This window comes from Sciurus carolinensis, chromosome X (genome assembly GCF_902686445.1).
Source record: "Sciurus carolinensis chromosome X, mSciCar1.2, whole genome shotgun sequence".
Classification (NCBI taxonomy): domain Eukaryota; kingdom Metazoa; phylum Chordata; class Mammalia; order Rodentia; family Sciuridae; genus Sciurus; species Sciurus carolinensis.
Genome location: NC_062232.1, coordinates 39593908 through 39612699, shown reverse-complemented (window position 1 = coordinate 39612699; position 18792 = coordinate 39593908). Strand labels below are relative to the sequence as shown.

Here is an 18792-nt window from a genome sequence, read left to right as displayed (position 1 = left end):
CCAGTGGTCCAGTCTCAGTGTGGAACCTCTAAAGCACCCTGGAAGTCCTATCTTAGTATTTGCCATTTGATTGTATGCTCTGCCCTCCTTTCACAGCTTGGTAACCTGGATCCTCTCCTCACCCTCCATTCCTTTTCCTGAACACTACCCTCTGAACTGCCACAGAAAATGGGCCAATTCAGCCTTTTCCTCCTGGCCCTAAGGTTTACCCCTCTCCTATACCCCAGCAGTTCCTCAGGTACCCCAAATAGCACTCGTGCCCTTCTTAGCTCAACCTTGGCCTCACTCCTGCTTTTAAATGGATCCAGCTTCCACCAATAGGCAGAGATTCCACAATCCCTAGTCAACCCCTAATCTAGGTTGGGTCCAGCTAACCCCCCAATAAACCAAGAGCCAGGTTCCACCTTCTTATAAGTCTGGCCATGACTGGAGCCTGCCCTCCTGGTAGACATTTAATTTCTGCCCCGAAACGTTCTTTTGCACGTCTGGCAGCTCTCCAGCTTTCCTACCTCTGCTGCGTTCTAAATACGACTTTTCTAGCCAATCGCCATACAGTTACCCTGCCCGCCTACGCAGACCCGGACCCAACCCTCTCTTTGCTGGCTTCTACGCCCATTTCTATATAAGTCCTGCTTCCGCCAAGCGGCGTGGCGTGCAGCAGCGCCTGCTCGGTGTTTTGGCAGCTGTCTAGAAGTCTCATCCGCCAATCTGCGGAATATCAGACCCACCCACTTTAGGCTGTATGCCATCAATCCCGTTTAGGCCAATCAGCCTGAGGCTGGCTCCCCCAAATCTTGTCAATTGCCCATGGCCTATCAGTCTTGAGCCAATCAGCACTGAGTGCCCGCGAGACCAAGCACATATTCTCCAGACTCAAACGACAATCCGCTGTCCGTCTTTAGCCTTTAAGCCAGTCACAGCACAGCCCTGTGAAGTAGGACCCGCCTTTCCAAGCCAGAAGCTGTGCAGTAGAGCTGTGGCTGTTTGGCCAATCAGCGAGCGGCGGGACGTTCGTCTCCTCCCCCATGGGCCCACGTGAGCCGTGGGGAAAGGCAGGGGCGGCTTCTAGGTGCTGCCGCCACCGCCGCCGCCGCCGCCGCCTCGGAACCCGGGCCTGGGGGGCGGTGGGGCCGCGTATGGAGCCCCCGCCCCCCGGAGCTGCTAACAACGCCGCCGCGCCACGCACAGGTGAGCCCTGGGCCTGGAGGGTGGGGGGCCCAGTCCGTGACCCCACGTATCCTTCCCGCCCCCGCTCGGAGGATGTGGCTTGGCCGGTGGCCTGCTGGTCTTCGACTCCCCACCACCATGGCTGGTGGACCTATATGTGGCATTGCCCCCTTATAGTGTATCTGACCATGGCCTAGACGCCCTCTCCTGCTAGTATAATGGCTCAGTCTGCGTGCTTATGTTTGTCCCCACCCCAACTTACAGTGGACTCGTCCATGGTCTCCCCCCCCACTCTACCCCCCACTTACTGGGAACCAGTTTGGGGCCTGTTCAACCCCCTTAATAGTAGATGCGTCTAAGTGTATTTCTCTTAGCCTCAACTTTCAGGGGACCTGTCTGTGGCCCTGTTTATTCCATCTCTCCTGTCCTTGTAGCAAATCAGTCCCTGGTGCGGTATCCCCCCCATACACACACACACGCCCCTCTTTCCATCTGAGCTTATATTCCTGCCTCCTCCAACCCCCAGTGCATCAGTCCATGGCTTTATCCAAATCCCTCATTTTATAGTGGATCAGTCTACATGCTTGTATTCACATCTCCCTAGTTATCAGTCCATTGCCCTAACTCTCTTCCCTTATTTGTAGACTCCAGTTGTTGGGCTTCTCTCTTTTTAATAGTGGATCAGTTTAGTGCTTTATCTCTCTCCATTTTCAGTAGTCCAGTCCATGCCCTGTCCATCTCTCCTTGTAATCACTGTGTGATATCTGTTCCTTTCCTCCACTGTTGTACAGGAGTCGATAAGCTTTTCTGTTTCCTTCCTTCCCAAAAGATTAACCACATCCCCCTCCCTTTGTAGTGAATCTCTTCCTTGGGTTTCCTGCATGAGTCCAGTGCTTTTAATCTCCCCAAGAGGGTCAATTTGTATACTTTCATTTTCCTCCTCCTTTCCTTATGCTGGATCAGTTTATGATCCTCCCTGTCCTTTATCTCTTAACAGATAAGCCTGGGTACTTGTTGAACCCAGAGCTTTTTACTGTACATCACACTCCCTCATAGACACTGTTAACCACCAAGACATTCTACCTCACTGTGATAAATAAATATGTCAATGATACTGATGATAATGCCAATAGGAGATAGTGTTCATTGAGCACCTGCTACATACCAGAGTGCTTGGTATTCACAAACTCATTTAATCCTCATCACTGCCCTATGAGATAGGTACTGAGAAAACTGGAGCATAGGGAGGTTAAGTACCTTACTCAAAAGTTATCCAGTAAGCACTCAGGGAACAGGATGTATTTTGATGCTCCCTTCTCACCTAATCCCACCCCACATGAAGCCCCACATTAGTTTCCATCTCCATGGTTTTGTTTCTGTTGTTCCCTCTGCCCTCAGAGCTGTTTCTGTTTCACACCTGGTCTCAGCACCCACCCACCCCCAGTGCCAGTAGCTGTGTGACCTTAGATGAATGACTAAACCACTTTCTCCTTGCACCTGTTTCCTTATTTCTAAAACAGGAGAGTCAGAACTAGAATTCCCTCCAATGTAAAGAAAGAATACCTGTGCTGGGCGTGGCAGCACATGCCTGTAATCCCAGTGGCCCAAGAGGCTGAGGCAGGAAGATTGCCAATTCAAAAAGCCAGCCTCAGCAACTTAGTAAGATCCTTCTCAAAATAAAAAATTATAAAATAAAGGGTTAGGGATGTGGCTCAGTGGTTAAGCACCCCTGGGTTTAATCCCTAGTACAAAAAATGAAAAATGAAAAGAAAGAATACCTGTGAATTACTAAAACAGGTCACCTCTCCAGCTTTGCTTCCCCACCCTGTAACTGCTCCAGCCATGTGTGCCTCCCCCTCACTACTCCTTAAACGCTGCAGGAACAACCAGCCTCAGGACCTTTGCATTGACTGTTCATTGGTTCTTCTTTCTGCCCCAGCATATTTCCTACATCCGGAGCCCTGTTCAATTGCCAGCCCCTAAAGAATGAGTTCACCACACTCTGGTGTAGGGAACGCACTATGTAAAGACACATGTATACAAGATGTTTCCAAGAATATCAGTTGATTTGTGAATAAGGCGAGTGTTATTTTATCAAAAGCATGTGTTCACAGAAGTGTATGTAATATGCTTTACAAAGGCACAGATAGAAAAGATGTTTCTAAGAGACTTCATTTTATTGCATCTGGTTAGTGTTATTTCAGTGAAGCATGTGTTTGTCACACTGTGGTGCTTGGAATACACTATATAAAGGCACACATATAAAAAATGTTTCTAAGGATGCTATTTGTATAGAAATAAACTGAACATCCCCCTGACCATATGATCCTGCACATCCAGCAAGACTCTGGCCCCTGCCCTGTGTTGAATGTCCCTTTGCCCTCTATCACTGTCTGATACTCTGCAGTTTGTATATTGTCTGTCTATCCCCATTAGATTGGGAGTCCCATAAGGGCTTATAGGTTTTATCTGCTTATTCACTACTCTGTCTTCAGCATCAAAAAATGTACCTGGTATACAGTAGGTACTCAAGATCAGTTTGTTACATGAATAAATAGGGAAATATTATTTCAGACATCAGCATGTGGAGCAGATGGAGAAGAAAAAAAGGATATGTAGTTAATTAAGATGTTAAAGCCAGGGAACCAGGCATGGTGGTGCATGCCTGTAATCCCAGCTACACTCCTGTAATCTCAGCAGTTTGGGAGGCTGAGGCAGGAGGATCACAAGGTCAAGGTCAGCCTGGGCAATGTAGCAAAACCATGTGTCAAAACAAAATTCTTAAAAAGGGCTAGGAGTGTAGCTCAGTGGTAGACTGAGAATATAGCTCAGTAGTAGTGTGTTTACCTAACATTTGCAAGGCCCTGGGTTCAATCTCCAATCCAGACACACACAAAAAAATAAAGTTAGGGACTGTACAAATATTTACTGAGCACCTGGTACTGAATACCAGGCATTCTTCCAAGTGCTTGAGATGTGGGGGGAACAAAATAGGTAGAAATTTCTGCCCTTACAGAACATTTATTTAAAGAGAAGGAGACAGATTATATAAACAAATTAGGTAAAATGAGATGGTATTAAGGTGCTAAGGAGAAAAAATATGGCAGATAAGAATAGAGTATTGGGATGGTTGAAATCATTGGCACAGGGCAAGCCATACTTGGAAAGGTAACTGTTGAATTAAGGCCCAAATGAAATTAGGGAGAGAGCCATATTAGGGAAGACCTGATATGAAGGCCCTGAGGTAGAATTTTGCCTGCTCACAGAAAGAACATCAAAGAAGCCATTATGACTGTAGTGGAGTCGGGGGAAGGGGTGGAAGTTGAAGTCACAGAGGTGAGGGCAGCCAGATGGTATGGTGATATACGCCATGGTGATAACATAGGATTGGCAGTGGGGGGGCAATGCAGGACACTGACACACTAATGGTTTACCTTTTTGAGTGTCTACCATGTGCCAGAGATAATTTTTAAGTCCTTTATGTATATTAACATGTAACCTTAGTAAGCCCTTGAGGTAGGCGTATTTTGTGAGAATATTCAACTTTGCGAGTAAAATATCCCCATTTTATAGATGAGCAACCAGGTACAGAGAGGCTGAGTGCTTTCTCAAGGACACACAGACAGAACCAAGCAGAGGAGTGCAAGGCTATTCTCCAAGGAGGAGATTTGCCAGGGTAGCCAGGTTATTAAGTGTGTTGGTTCATTTAGAAGAAGAATGAACTCTGCCTGGTAGGTCCTGGAACATGATGATTGTGCCCTGAAGAGTTCATCAGTGGAGAGAATGACTTCCCCTGGCAGGGAGAACTGCATGAGTGTATTTTCAGAGGTGGGAACTCTCCTAAGAACTGTGGCCACCTCAGAACCTTTGTACACACTGTCCCTCTGCGGGAAGTACCCTTCCCACAGAAGTCAGCATGGCATGCTACCTCCCTTCCTTCAGGTCAAATGTCACTTCCACAGGGAAGCCCTCCCTGCTCACTCTGTGTAGAACCTCATCCCTGTTACCCTCTAGGATCCTGCTCTTCCATGTTTTTCTTCATAGGGAACTGGGGGTGTACTGCGGCTAGGGTTGCTTGCTGGAGCCAATCCGCCTGGGTTTGGATCCTGGCTCTGCCAGATTCCAGCTGTGTGACCTGGGCCAATTTGCCTAACTTCTCTGTACCTACACTGCCTCATTGGGAAAGTGGGGGAAGTAATAATACCTACCCTTTAATGTTTTGAAAACTAAATGAGTTCAATGATTAAATCTATACAGTGCACAGTAAGGACAGTATGACTGGTTTGTATTTTTTAAATTAGTATTTATAGCACAAACACAGGTGTCTAATGGGCCTCTGAAACTGGCTATCTCCAAAATGAGACTCCTGCTCTCCCCTCCCATCTTATCCTCACCAGGCGCAGTGGCCTATAATCCCAGCAGCTGGGGAGGCTGAGGCAGGAGAATCACGAGTTCAAAGCCAGCCTCAGCAACTCAGCGAGGCCCTGAGCAGCTTAGTGAGACCCTGTCTCTAAATAAAACAAAAAGGGCTGAGGATGCTTCTCAGTGATTAAGCACCCCTGAGTTCAATCCCTGGTACCAAAAAAAAAAAAAAAAAAAAGAAAAGAAAAAATTACTCTCCCACAGTGCTCCCATCTTAGTTGATCATAATGCCATCCTTCCTGGGGATCAGTTCACAAATCCCCAAAGCAAGAGTCACCCTTGGCTCCTCTCTCTCACCCCCGGCCTCCCCCCACACTACTCATCAGCACATCTGTTTGCTGTCTTCAGATTTTAGCCAGAACCCGCCACTTCTCAGCACTTTGACTGCCACCACCATTGTTTCCACTTGGACTGTTGCAGTAGCCTCTTTACTCAAATGGTCTGTTGTCTTCACAACAGCAAGAGGGATCCTGGGCTGTCAACACCTGTACTTGACCCTCTCCTGGCTCCTGTCTCACCTGGAATCCAAGTTCTGACAGAGCTCAGAAAAGCCTCACTCAGTCTGGCTCCCAGTACTCTTCTGTTCTCATCTCATACTACCTCCCTTGACCTCATGCCCTTCCACTGAGCTGGCTTCACTTCTCTCTAGCCTGCTCTGTACTCCAGCTTCTGAGTCTTCCACCCTGGCTGCTCCCAGATATACACAAGGCCCATTCTTTTACTTCCTTTTTGTTTGTTCAGATATCACCTCTTCAGTGCCCTGCTCTCCCTGACTGTCCTTGAAAAAAAAATAACAGCTTCTTCCCTACCTGATGTTTTCCCCATAGCCCATATCACCATATTATTTCTTTTTTGTCTACCCCACTAAAACGTGAATTCCACTAGAGCTGGCATCCATGGCCCAGAGTAGGCACTCAATAAATGCTTGCTAAATGAGTGAGGTGAAGAAAAGTAAACCCTTCCGGGCAAGGCAGATTACTAGAATTCTGGGTTGTTGTTTTGCCATACTGAGGATGGAACCCAGGGCCTCATACATGAGAGGTAAGTGTTCCACCACTGAGCTGCAACCCCAGCCCTATTAGAACTCTTATTAGGAGTCGGGTGGGAGAAGTGATAATAGGCACAACAGCATCCTGCATGCTTTTGAGGCTGGAAGCCAACTGTCAGATTTCACTGAGCTGATACAGGTTCTGCTGCAGCACAGAGGAAATGGCACAATTGCCTCTCTTCGCCACCAGGAGGCACCCTGAACTCTCTGGGCTTCTGAAACAAGCCAACCTTGGAAATAAACTCAGTGAGGTCTCCAAGTACAGGACTCTAATCTGGCATTCCAGGGCTTTGTGACTCTGTGACACTTGGCCTAAGACTTTGTCAACTGAATGAACTTCGAACTAGCTCGGGCATAAGAGGATCATGTTGTATGTTTTGGTGCAGATTAAAGAATGAAGCTGTAAATAATAGATGGAGGCCCTTTGAAACTTTCTGATTTAGAAGGTTTATTCTTAATCCAAGCATCCCAGGCAGGTGGACAGTTGATTGATTAAAGTTCATTTCCTTGGAATACAGGAGGCTCATGTTTATTTCCAATTTTCAGGAAAGAGCAGTGATGGGGTGACAGGGAAGAGCCTGTTCTCTGAGGGACATGCTAAGAGGTAGCAGTCAGTGTGAGGGGAAGTTTAGTCTGATGGTTACAAGCTTAGACTACTGGAACCCAACCACCTGGGTCCAAATGGCTGGCTCTGTCACTTACAACTATTGGCCTGTGGAAGTCACTTAGACATCTTGTGCCGCAGCTGCCTCATTTATAAATTAGCAATAATCAGAATACCTACTTTCCAGTGTTGTGATGAGGGATAATTGAGTCAACGCCTATAAAAATAACAATACAGGTCTAGATTCCCTGGGGCCAGATGTGTTTCAGAACTGCGCATTTTTCAGATTTTAGAAAGGTAATATGGTGCACATATGACATGTTACATAACACCCTCAGCAAGCTCTGTCATCAGCTACGTTCACATTTCTGCAGCAGAATGTATGAACATTCACACCAAGTGAGGACTGATAAAAGGCCAGAAAGGGCCTTGTTTTGTTTCAAAGCAGGTTTTGCTGCCAAAAGACTTACAAAGAAGCTTTTTGAATTGAGGATAGTGGATAAGGAATTATGAGCAAATCAGAAACATATTTATTTAGCATTTATCATACCCTAGGCATATTATATTCAATCCACACAATAGTTAATAATCATTCCTATTTTACGGGTTGGCATGTCATTATCCCTATTTCACAGATGAGAAAATTTGAAATACAAGAAAGTTACAGAATATAGTGAGGGTCACACAGCTAATAAGTGGCAGACCCAGGATCTGAACCCTGACATTCTGGCTGGAACCTGGGGATTGTCCAGTAGGCCACATTGCCTCCCTGCTTAGAGCAGTGCCTGACATGTACTAAGCAATTGATCAATGTTAGTAACTGCTATAATCAAGAAGGAGAACAGGGGCTGGGGGTAGGCACGTGTTTATCATGCACAGGACCCTGGAATCATTCCCCAGCACCAGTAAAAACAGGAAATGTACAAAGACAGTCACAGGTCAGAGGAGTAGGGGATAGAAAAACAGAAGAAAGCGGGCATTCAGTTTCAGGAAATCTTCATAAAGGAAAATATCCTTAGGCTAAGACTTGAAAAATAAGGAATATTGCTAAGCAGAGGTAGGGACCCCTACATGCAGTGAACAGTATTTGCAGGGTCTGGCAAAAGGCACTTCCTGAAAAGTTTGACATTGATGTAGCAGAAGATAATATGTTGGGGGTCAAATGAGGGGGCTTGTACTGATTTTCTAGTCCTGCTATAATAAGTTATCGCCAACTTAGCTGCTTAAAACAACACATTTATTATTTCATAGTTCTGTAGGTCAGAAATCTAACACTGGTCTCACCAGACTAAAATCAAGGTGTGGGCAGGACTGTGGTCCATTCTCGAGGCAACAGGAGAATCATTTCCTATTCATTCAGGTTTGTAGAATTCCGTTACTCAGGTTGTAGGAATGGAAGTCCTCTTTCCTTACTAGCTGTCAGCTAAGGGCTGTTTCAGCTTTAAGAGGCTGCCCACATTCCTTGGCTTGGAGCCCCCTTCCTCCATTTTCAGAGTCAGCGATGGCATATTGAATCCCACTCACACTTGGGATCTCTCCATACCAAGAGATGCCATCCCATTTCTGAGCTCTCTTTCTGCTTCCTTCTGCTTTTAAGAACTCATATAATTAAATTGAGCTCACTCAAACCATAATAATCTCCCTATCTTAAGGATCAATTTCATCTCAGTTCCTTTTTGCTATAGCATAACACACAGCTTCCAGGGATTCAGATATGTACATCTTTGGGGTCCAGGTGGCATTTTTCTGCTACTCATGGTCTTCTCTCCGACCCCCCAAAGGTTTGCATTTGTCCCACATGCAAAATAAATTTACACATCCTCCAAAAGTCTTTATCACGTTACAGGAGGCATCCAAAGGTAGACCAGTAAGCTTAGAAGTTTGAGGATATTTAGAGAAGGGTGGTGGGGTTTGGGGACAGATAAAGACAAGACAATAAGAAAGGAATCCTTCTCTTGCTGTCCTGTACCCCTCCTCTGTCTACAGTCTATCAGCTCTGAGCTATCTGTCCTCCAGGTACCCCTGGGATGGCGTGAGCGCTCCCCCAGCGATGGACCCATCTGTGACGCTGTGGCAGTTTCTGCTGCAGCTTCTGAGAGAGCAAGGCAATGGTCACATCATCTCTTGGACTTCGCGGGATGGTGGTGAGTTCAAGCTGGTGGACGCAGAGGAGGTGGCCCGGCTGTGGGGGCTGCGCAAGAACAAGACCAACATGAATTACGACAAGCTCAGCCGGGCCTTGCGGTACTACTATGACAAGGTATGACCTCTGAGACCAGGGCTGGGACCAACTAAAATTTATATCATCTTTAATTTTCTTGTAGCAATAACTTTGAAAACAATATAAAATGCCATTTCTTGTTCCCTCCTCTTGTATCCTCAGACCAATGCTGGGCCCATGAACATTTATCTCAATTATTTTGTTTTCTTGTCTTATTACTTTGCCTAAAACCTTTATAGCAATATCAGTACTGACTACTCCTCACCCTGTTCTCTTGGTATCCCCAAAGCAAAGTTGCCCCACCATGCCTTGCTTGACATCCTGTTTTTGTGCCTTATTCTTATAGCCAAAACACGGAAAACACAATATTGACCAGCCCTCATTATGTCATTGGAACTCCTGGACTGATGCTGGGCTCCCTTAGTTATTTCATAATCTTCTCTTACTCCAGAATATTTCATAAACTTATTCCTAGAATCAAAACTATCCTGACAGACTGGGCACAGTGCCATATGCCTGTAATCCTAGCTATTTGGGAGAATAAGGCAAGAGGATCACAAGTTCAGGGCCAGCTTGGGAGACTTAGTGACATCCTCAAAATTTTAAAAATAAAAGGGGAAGGTGGGTCGGGGATGTGGCTTAGAGGTAGAGTTCCCCTGGGTTCAATCCCCAGTATAGAAAAAAAAAATCTACACTGAAAGTATGACACTAAGCTTTCTTTACTTCATTCTGTGGAACTCCCAATATATTTTAATTTTGTCAGTTTTTTTCCTTTCTTCTCTATTCCTTTAGCTAAAACCTCCAGAACAACAGGCATTAATATCAGCTCCACACTCTATACACTTGGATTCCCAGAACAGCATTGATCCACACAAAAATTTATATCAATATTTACATCCTATCATCTTATTCCTGTAGCTAAATTTTTAGGTTTTCCCCAACTGGTTCTCTCAGGTCCCAAGACCAGTTTTGGCTTTCCCCTCCCCACAGTATTTGTGCTAGTTATTGCATCTTATTTTCATACGTGAAACTTCCAAAAGAATATTAATAAAATCCATTTTCCTTCCTCTCCTGAGAAATACAACCCCATCCTGTTAAATACCTGAGTAACATTAAGACCTCCCAAGAAAGTAGTAGTTCCATCCAGATTCCTCTTGCTCCCCACAGCAGCCTTAGACCTGTGCTTCTTTGTCACTTCTTCCATTTTATAACTTAGTCCTCTAGCTGAAACCTTCAAAACAATATTAGTAGACTACCTCATTCTATTCTGGTTCTGAGACCACCAGAACATCCCTGGGATCTTCCAGACCAGATGTGTCCCAAAATATCCCCAAACATACTCAGAGACCCACCCAAGTCAGCCTTGAGAACTTTCTCCCAGTATTTACATCAATATCTCAATGTTCTCATCTGATTGTTGTCAGTTACTTCATTTTCTTAGTGCTTTTGCTTACTTCATACAGAATTCAGAGTGAGACTTCACCCTGTCCTCTGTAGTGACCTTGCCCTGTTCCATATCAATGTCAATAGCTTTAAATAATCCTCTGTATCAATAATTTATCACCCCATTCATCAACACTAATGTCTTCCAACATTTATGTCAGTAGTCACTTCCCTGTCTTATTACACAAGCTAGTTTGAAAAACTGTGTCTTGGCAGCGAGCCCCAATACTCAACCCTATTAACCCAGTGGTTCTTAGAGCCAGAAGGAACACATGGTTCTCATCTTTCCCCCTAAGTGAATCCCACTGTGAAATGGAGCCAGTAGGGGTAGGGGAGTTGGACAGGTGGAGATGAAGAGTGACAGGGTGACCTGGAGGAAGATGAATGGAAGGAGAATAAAGAAAGAATTGTGGAAGGGGAAATAGAGGAGGAGGAGAAGCTGGGAAAGGATACAGAACAGGAAATATGGGAAGGGAGAAGGAAGGGAGGAGCCTACAAATTGAGGGAGAGATGAGCAAATTGGGAATAAGTATGACAGCTAGTTGTGGTGGTGCACACAACCCTGTAATCCCAGCAACTCAGGAGTCTGAGGCAGGAGGATCACAAGTTTGAGGCCAGCCTCAGTAGTTTATCAAGACCCTCAGCAACTTAGTTAGAGCCAGTATCAAAAGAAAAAAATAAAAAGGACCTAGCATTTGGCTCAGTGACAAACACCCCTGGATTTAATACCCAGTAAAAAAAAATATGGGAGCTAATGAAAAGGAGGGTGCCAAGAGAAGAGGAACATCCTCCACATCTTCCCTGCACCCTGCCCCTTTCCTCTAAAGCCCTTGGTTCTATCTCCTCCCTTCCCAGAATATCATCCGCAAAGTGAGTGGCCAGAAGTTTGTCTACAAGTTTGTGTCCTACCCTGAGGTTGCAAGGTGCTCCACAGAGGACTGCCTGCCCCAGGCTGAGGTATCTGTAGCCTCCGCTGTGGCAAATGTGGCCCCTGCTGCTGTACATGCTGCCCCAGGGGACATTGCCTCCGGAAAGTCAGGCACACCCAAGGGTGCAGGAATGGCAGGCCCAGGCGGTTTGGCACGCAGCAGCCGGAATGAGTACATGCGCTCTGGCCTCTACTCCACCTTCACCATCCAGTCCCTGCAGCCACAGCCACCCCCTCATCCTCGGCCTGCCTCGGTGCTTCCCAACACCACCCCTGCAGGAGCAGCAGCACCTCCCTCCGGCAGCAGGAGCACCAGTCCGAACCCCTTGGAGACCTGCCTGGATGCAGAAGAAGCTAGCCTGCCTCTGCAGGTAAGTACTGGAATATGGAATTTAAGTAAGGGCTCTGGAGACAAAGACGAGGGACGCACAAGTCTGACATGAGAGGCAGGGCTGGTAGTGGAAGAGACACAGAAGTCCTGTTAAAGGACATAATGATGGAAGGAGTGACACAGAAGTCCTCTGGAGAAAAAGGTGGGGAGAAGAACTGTACACATCCTGAGAAGAAAAGGGGAGAGTAAACGTGCAATAATTAGTTACGCGACATGTCATAAGTGCCCAAATGTATCATTTGTTTAGTGCACTAGTTCTCAGACTTTAGTGCTCACCTGGATGACTTATTAAACCAAAGATTGCTGGATCCGCACCCAGAGTTTCTGATTTATGTGGGCCTGGGGAGAGGTTCCAGAATTTGCTCTTTCTTTAATTTGTTTTATTTTTTGGTACTGGGGATTGAACCTAGGAATGCTCTATCACTGAGCTACATCCTCAGTCCTTTTTTTATTTTGAGAGAGTCTCAGTAAGTTGATGAGGGTCTTACTGAGTAGCTGAGGCTGGCAGCTAACTTGCTATCGTCCTGCCTCAGCCACCTGAGTTGCTGGGATTATTGGCATGCACAATGTTCTCATGTAAAATTTGCATTTTAATGAATTTCCAAATGACACAGATGCTGCTGCTCTGTAAAATAAATTTTTAGAACCACTGTTTTCCTGAAAGAGGATGGTACCCCTTGAGTCCCACCCCCATCAGGTTGTCTGACCTTGGGTCTTCTGCCCCACTTCTGTGAAGAAGTCCCGTGTTCGGTTGGAGAACCTGCCATGATGTGCAGTCACGCCTCCTGTACCAAATATTGTCTTCCCTGGAAATTCACTGAGTGGTCCACCAGAGAAGGGTCCTCTAGCCCAACAACCCTTCTGCATGCCCTTTGTGCTCATTCCTCTCCCAGGTCATCCTGACTCCACCTGAGGCCCCAAACATGAAATCGGAAGAACTGAATGTGGAGCCAGGTTTGGGCCGGTCACTGCCCCCAGAAGTGAAAGTGGAAGGGCCCAAGGAAGAGTTGGGAACTGCAAGAGAGGTGGGGTTTGTGCCAGAAGCTGCCAAGGCTGGGCCCGAAGCCCCTCCTGCAGAGGGCATGCCAGCCCGGATGCCCACTGTTGTTATGGAGACTACAGCACAGGTGGGTGGCCTTGCAGCCTCCACCACTGAGATCACCCAGCCACAGAAAGGCCGGAAGCCCCGGGACCTGGAACTTCCGCTCAGCCCAAGCCTGCTGGGTGGACCAGGACCCGAACGGACTCCAGGATCAGGAACTGGCTCTGGTGTGCAGGCACCTGGGCCAGCACTGACGCCATCCCTGCTACCTACGCATACATTGGTGAGTGTCTGCAGGGGGCAGGGTTGGCAGCCAGGATGGATGGGATTGGCTTATGGAGGGTGGCTGACAGGAAATAGAGAAGGAACAAAGGAGGATATCTTGGAAGACGGTGGGGCCTTCTTGTGTAATTGGCTGTGCTGAGACTAGGGCTAGAGGGATAGAGCTTGATTAAGGAAGGGCAGTTCCAAGGACTTTGAGGGTGGGATTGAGGGGCCCAGTCTGTGGGATTTCAGGGTGGGGCTTTTTGCTTATTGAGTTTGCTTATTGAATTTGCTTGTTGAGTTTCCTGTGAGGTAAACAGATGGGAAGTAAGAGTGGCAAGTTGACGCTGGGCTGTTGGGATGGTGACTCTGAGGTTTGACGGCAGCATGTAGAGTCTGGTGGATGGTCTTGCCTAGTGAGTTCTCAGTAACTGAGGTTGGCTCCCAGGATTTGGGAGAAGATGTCTGTGTGAGAGTTCAAGAGATGTCATGGGTGTGACCTCACTAGTTAATAGTCTGGGTCTAAACTTTTGAGAAGGGACCATGGAAGTCTGAGTAGGAAATATATGGTGGGGCTGAGACCAAATTCCTTCCATTTTCCCTCACCTGTGTTCTGCTTACTTGAGCTCTGACCATTCCTTTCCCTGCAGACCCCGGTGCTGCTGACTCCCAGCTCGCTGCCCCCCAGCATTCACTTCTGGAGCACCCTGAGTCCTATCGCACCCCGAAGCCCAGCCAAGCTCTCCTTCCAGGTAGGATACCTTCCCCCATCTTGGAGTGGGTAAGAGATGCTAGCATGGCCCCTGTCCATGACCTCTCCCTATTTCTGCCCCCAGTTTCCGTCCAGTGGCAGCGCCCAGGTGCACATCCCTTCCATCAGCGTGGATGGCCTCTCGACCCCCGTGGTGCTCTCCCCAGGGCCCCAGAAGCCATGACTACAACCACCACCACCCCTTTCTGGGGTCACTCCATCTGTGACCCTGAACTTCTCTCCAGCCAGCAATCTCAAGGAGAAACATAGTTCAACTGACAGACTCAAGCTCTGGTTGTGGTGGGGTGGGGATTCCTGGGAAGAAGGATCTCTCACTAACTCCTTCACCAAAACCCCACAACCTCTCTCTCCTTTGTCAGTCCCCCAGTGGCCGCCCTTACACGTCTCCTACTTCAGTGGTAGGGGCGGTTTATTTATTTATTTTTTGAAGGCCACTGGGAGGAGCCTGGCCCAACCCTTTTAGGGGGGTGGTTAAGACATCTCCCCCATCTCCCTACTTTTTTCCCTAAGACAAGACAATCGGGGTCTGGCTTGAGAAGGACCTTTCTTTATTTATTTCTCAGCCTGCCCCTGGGGAGATGAGGGAGCCCTGTCTCCATTTCGGGGTGTGGATAGTAGAGCTAGTTTGTTTTGTTTTATTATTCCTGGCCATACCCAAGGGTCCAGGAAGAATTTATCCGCTTTAATGGTTTGGGAGTCTTGGCCAAGAAAGGATCACACCCTTGAAAGAGGAATTTCCACCTCCTCAACCTTTCTCTCAGACAGCTTGTTCTTTATTCAACCAACATTTTGGCCAGGGAGGAACACCCCTTTTGTTGTTCTCCCCCCTGAGAAGCCATTCCTTTGTCTGCCAAACTCCATGGGGTCCTGCCGGTTACCTCCCAATGGAGGGTTTTTTTGGGAGGTGGTCCCCGTCTGGGGGGCCCCTCCAACCAGTACTCCAAGTTTCCCTGTCTTTCACCCCCTGCCATTTTGATAGTATAATCTATTTTTAAATGGGGCTTTTCAATAGGGGAGAGGGAGGCATCTCTTCCTATATCTGATGGGGTGGGTGGGTGGGAAGGAAGGGATTTGGGGGAAATCTTCATGCTGCCCCCAAGTGTTTATTTTTGATACCAAACGTATTTTCAGCTCCCTCCCTCCCAGCCCCCCAATTTCCTGCGGGCGGGTACAAAGGACCCTTTAAGTGTCCCTGGAGTTGGGAGGGAGGAACAGGGGACATAAAGCCTGTCTTGTCTCAATTCCAGGCTGGAGAAGGTGGGTTCAAAAGACACCTGGACTCACCTCTTAGCACCAACCCAGCCCAGGCCTGGGGACCTGGGGGTTGGTGATTTGGGGGACGGTGCTACACTCGTCTCCTCTGTTTGTTTTACTTCCCCAAAATGGACCTTTTTTTCTAAGAGTCCCAGAGAATGGGGAATTGTTCCTGTAAATATATATTTTTAAAGGTGTTGCTGGAGGCTGCTGGTGGTTTTTTCTCCCCCCCCCCACCCCCCGCCGATTCTTTGGAACAAGCTGAGTGTGACAGACATGACTTTGTGTGAGGGTCAATGAGGTTGAGGCAGAGGTTAGTGGTAAGAGAAATAGTATGATGGTGTGTATTAGAAACAGAGACTGCCAGTTGGTAACTGGGTGTGGCCAGAGAAACTGTGGAAAGTTGTGATTGTGTGTATCATGCATGTGAGAGAGAGTAGATGTGTGACCACAAACTTTTGACAGCATGTCTATGAGAGCAATTGTGGCTGTGTTTCAGAAACTCAACTTCGGGACTGAATGAGTGATTAAGATACTATACGAGAACCTGTGATGGTATGTTTGAGATAATTGTTCATGAAAAGGGAACAGGAACTGCAGATTGGTCACTGTTTGACAGGCTGATGCTGAGCAAGACAGACTAGGTTAACAGAACCACATGTAAGATACTATGTGGGCAGGAAACTGGTGGTGAAGATCATCAGGGACCACGTATAGGTGAGACCTCACTGTATGTAAACAGGCAACTTGATACTTGAGAAATGGCTTTTATGTGAAACTCTACATGAGGTCAAAGTGGCAGCTAAAGCTGTAGGAGTACACACACAAGAAGTGTATTGTGTGACAGAAAGTGGCTGTGAAGCCAGGAGGTGTCAGAGACCCAAGGTATGAGAATGTATGTATGAAAATGTTTCTTAAGAGACTGTGGCCAAGGGCTGGGAGATAGCTCAGTTGGTAGAGTGCTTGCATTGTAAGCACAAGTCCCTGGGTTCGATCCCCAGCACTGCCCAAAAAAAAAAAAAAAAAAAAAAAAAAAGAGAGACTGTGGTCAAGACTGAGAAACAGGATAGCGGTTGCCACAATAGTCTGTGAGGCTGTAATTGTGCACGTGTGTGTGAACCTAAGACTGGTGGAAGCTGCTTTACAATTAAGATTGCAGTCTCTTCACAGGGTGGAGACTGAAGGACTGAAATGATACCGGAGACCACAAAACTGTCTGAGAGGAAAGAAAAGAGAAACTGTGAGGGACCAGCAATAGCAAATACTGGAAGCCAGCGACTGTGGGAGAAAAACGTGACAACTGAGCAGTGTCTGAGAGTGTATGAGTCTATGAAATATGTCATAAAACTAAATCAGAAAATGCATGTTTGTGTAAAAACTGAGAAGTTGACACCAAGCCAATGAGACTACCGAGCAACCACATGATCAGTGTGCATGAGAAACTTGGGAGGCTGTAATTGTGGGCCTGTGTCTGATAAGCCGACTGTATAAAGAAAATGATGGTGTACATGCCTGCATGGGGTATCGGGGAATGATTGAGGAGACTTATCAACTGCCTAGTGGCACTTGTGAATTAATGACTGCATGTGTCAGAAGTGGCTGAATGGGTGGGTGTGCCAGCGTCTGAGAAACTGGTTGTGTGCATAGATAGGCGACTCTTTGTGAAAGACCTTTTGCAAGCCTGTAAATCAAGGACTCAGTGATGGAAGCAGCTTGAGAAGGCATGTGGGATGAGGTGAGGGAGACAGTGTCTGAAGATGGTGATTGGGTGTGCATCTGAGTCTTCCTGGAAGGCTGTTAAGAGGCTACAGTCGGGAACTGTGGGGGCGTGAATAAATGGCTTAAGTGAGAAGGGGGAGGAGAGATGGTGACTTTGTGTGTTCAAGAAACTCCATGAGAGTCTAGTTAGTGGTGACTGTAAATGAGTGACTATTTGTGTGAGAAAATGGCGAACTGAATGAAATGGCTCCTGTTGTGAGATAATATGACTGTCTTTGTGTGTATGTAAAAAAATTGGTGAGAGAAAATACTGGCAATATCAACCAAATGAGACAGACTCTAAGACACTATTGTGTGTGAAACTGTTAGCAGAAGACTATAATGAGACTGGGGATCAATGGCAGAGAAATGACTCCCGAGTGAGTAGGTGACAGTGTCTGAGAGACTGTATGATCGAGTATGTATGTGAGCCTGTAGTAGAATCTGTAAATCCAGAACTGTGTGGGTATGGGTAATAAAGTAAATAAAACACGACAGAAAATGACTGAGACCAAATGAGACAGTGTATGAGTGGTCATGGACGGAATGTGCCAGGCCTAAGAGAAAAAAAAATCTGCCTTTGTTTGGCCTCTTCCTCTGCAGGCCTCTTCCGCTCAGTCCCCTGGTCTGGCTTCTCCCAGTTCTCCAAAACTTGAAATGCTGGGGTTCCCCTTGGCTTTGTTGGAGACTCCCTTTTCCTCATGCACCCCCTCTAGGTGGTCTTCTCTGGTCCCAACACTTGAAATAGGACTTATCCCCCAAGGTGATACCCAGATTTTTATCTCCATCTCATACCGTTCCTCTCAGCATTTACCAGAATCTCAGGTTTTTATTTATTTCACTTATTGATTCACTCAGCAACCATTTATTGAGCATCTCCTGTTTGCCAGTACCCATCTGATGTCCCGAAGACCCAGCAGTGAACAAACCAAACCCCCTGGCCAAGTAAAGCTAATATTCGGTGAGGGAGACTGACAAGAAACAGATAAATACATTATGTCAGGCAGTATTGTGATAATTAAATAAGACAAGACTCTATAACTCTTTGCTTAAATAAGGAATCTGCCGAGTCATTTCAATGCCTAAACGTGTGTGGGAGAAGATGAAAGTGCTGACAATTCTCATCCACAGGGAATCCTAAGTATTTATGCAGTTTAGGAACAAAGGAAATATCGATTATAACATTATTACCAGGGCAACAGGTGATTAAATAAAGCAGCCAGGCAGAATTGCAGGTTTCTTGGGGAGTTTGTTTTCACTGGATAACACAGAACTGACAACTAAAGTCTTAGAATCTTAACAACACCCATTGTTCAAAGCAAACATTCAAAGACAGGCTTATATTCTCAGAGAACAGAGTACATCTGTAATGGATACAAATATTCACACACACCTTATCACCCAGAAAACAAGAGCAGCATTCTTGGGGAACTTGTTTTCAACACCTGACCAAATTCTTTTATCTTGTTTTAATTTGT

General features: G+C 46.6%; 1 protein-coding gene across 1 annotated transcript; it reads left to right on the top strand.

Annotated features, from left to right (window-relative positions):
• Positions 1-26: 26 nt before the first annotated feature.
• Positions 27-15343, top strand: Elk1 (ETS transcription factor ELK1). Its single transcript, XM_047535636.1, has 6 exons — positions 27-1188; positions 9258-9501; positions 11761-12204; positions 13118-13549; positions 14181-14282; positions 14367-15343. The coding sequence occupies exons 2-6, from the start codon at positions 9292-9294 to the stop codon at positions 14463-14465; spliced, it is 1287 nt and encodes a 428-aa protein (XP_047391592.1). The 5' UTR covers positions 27-1188; positions 9258-9291; the 3' UTR covers positions 14466-15343.
• Positions 15344-18792: the final 3449 nt, after the last annotated feature.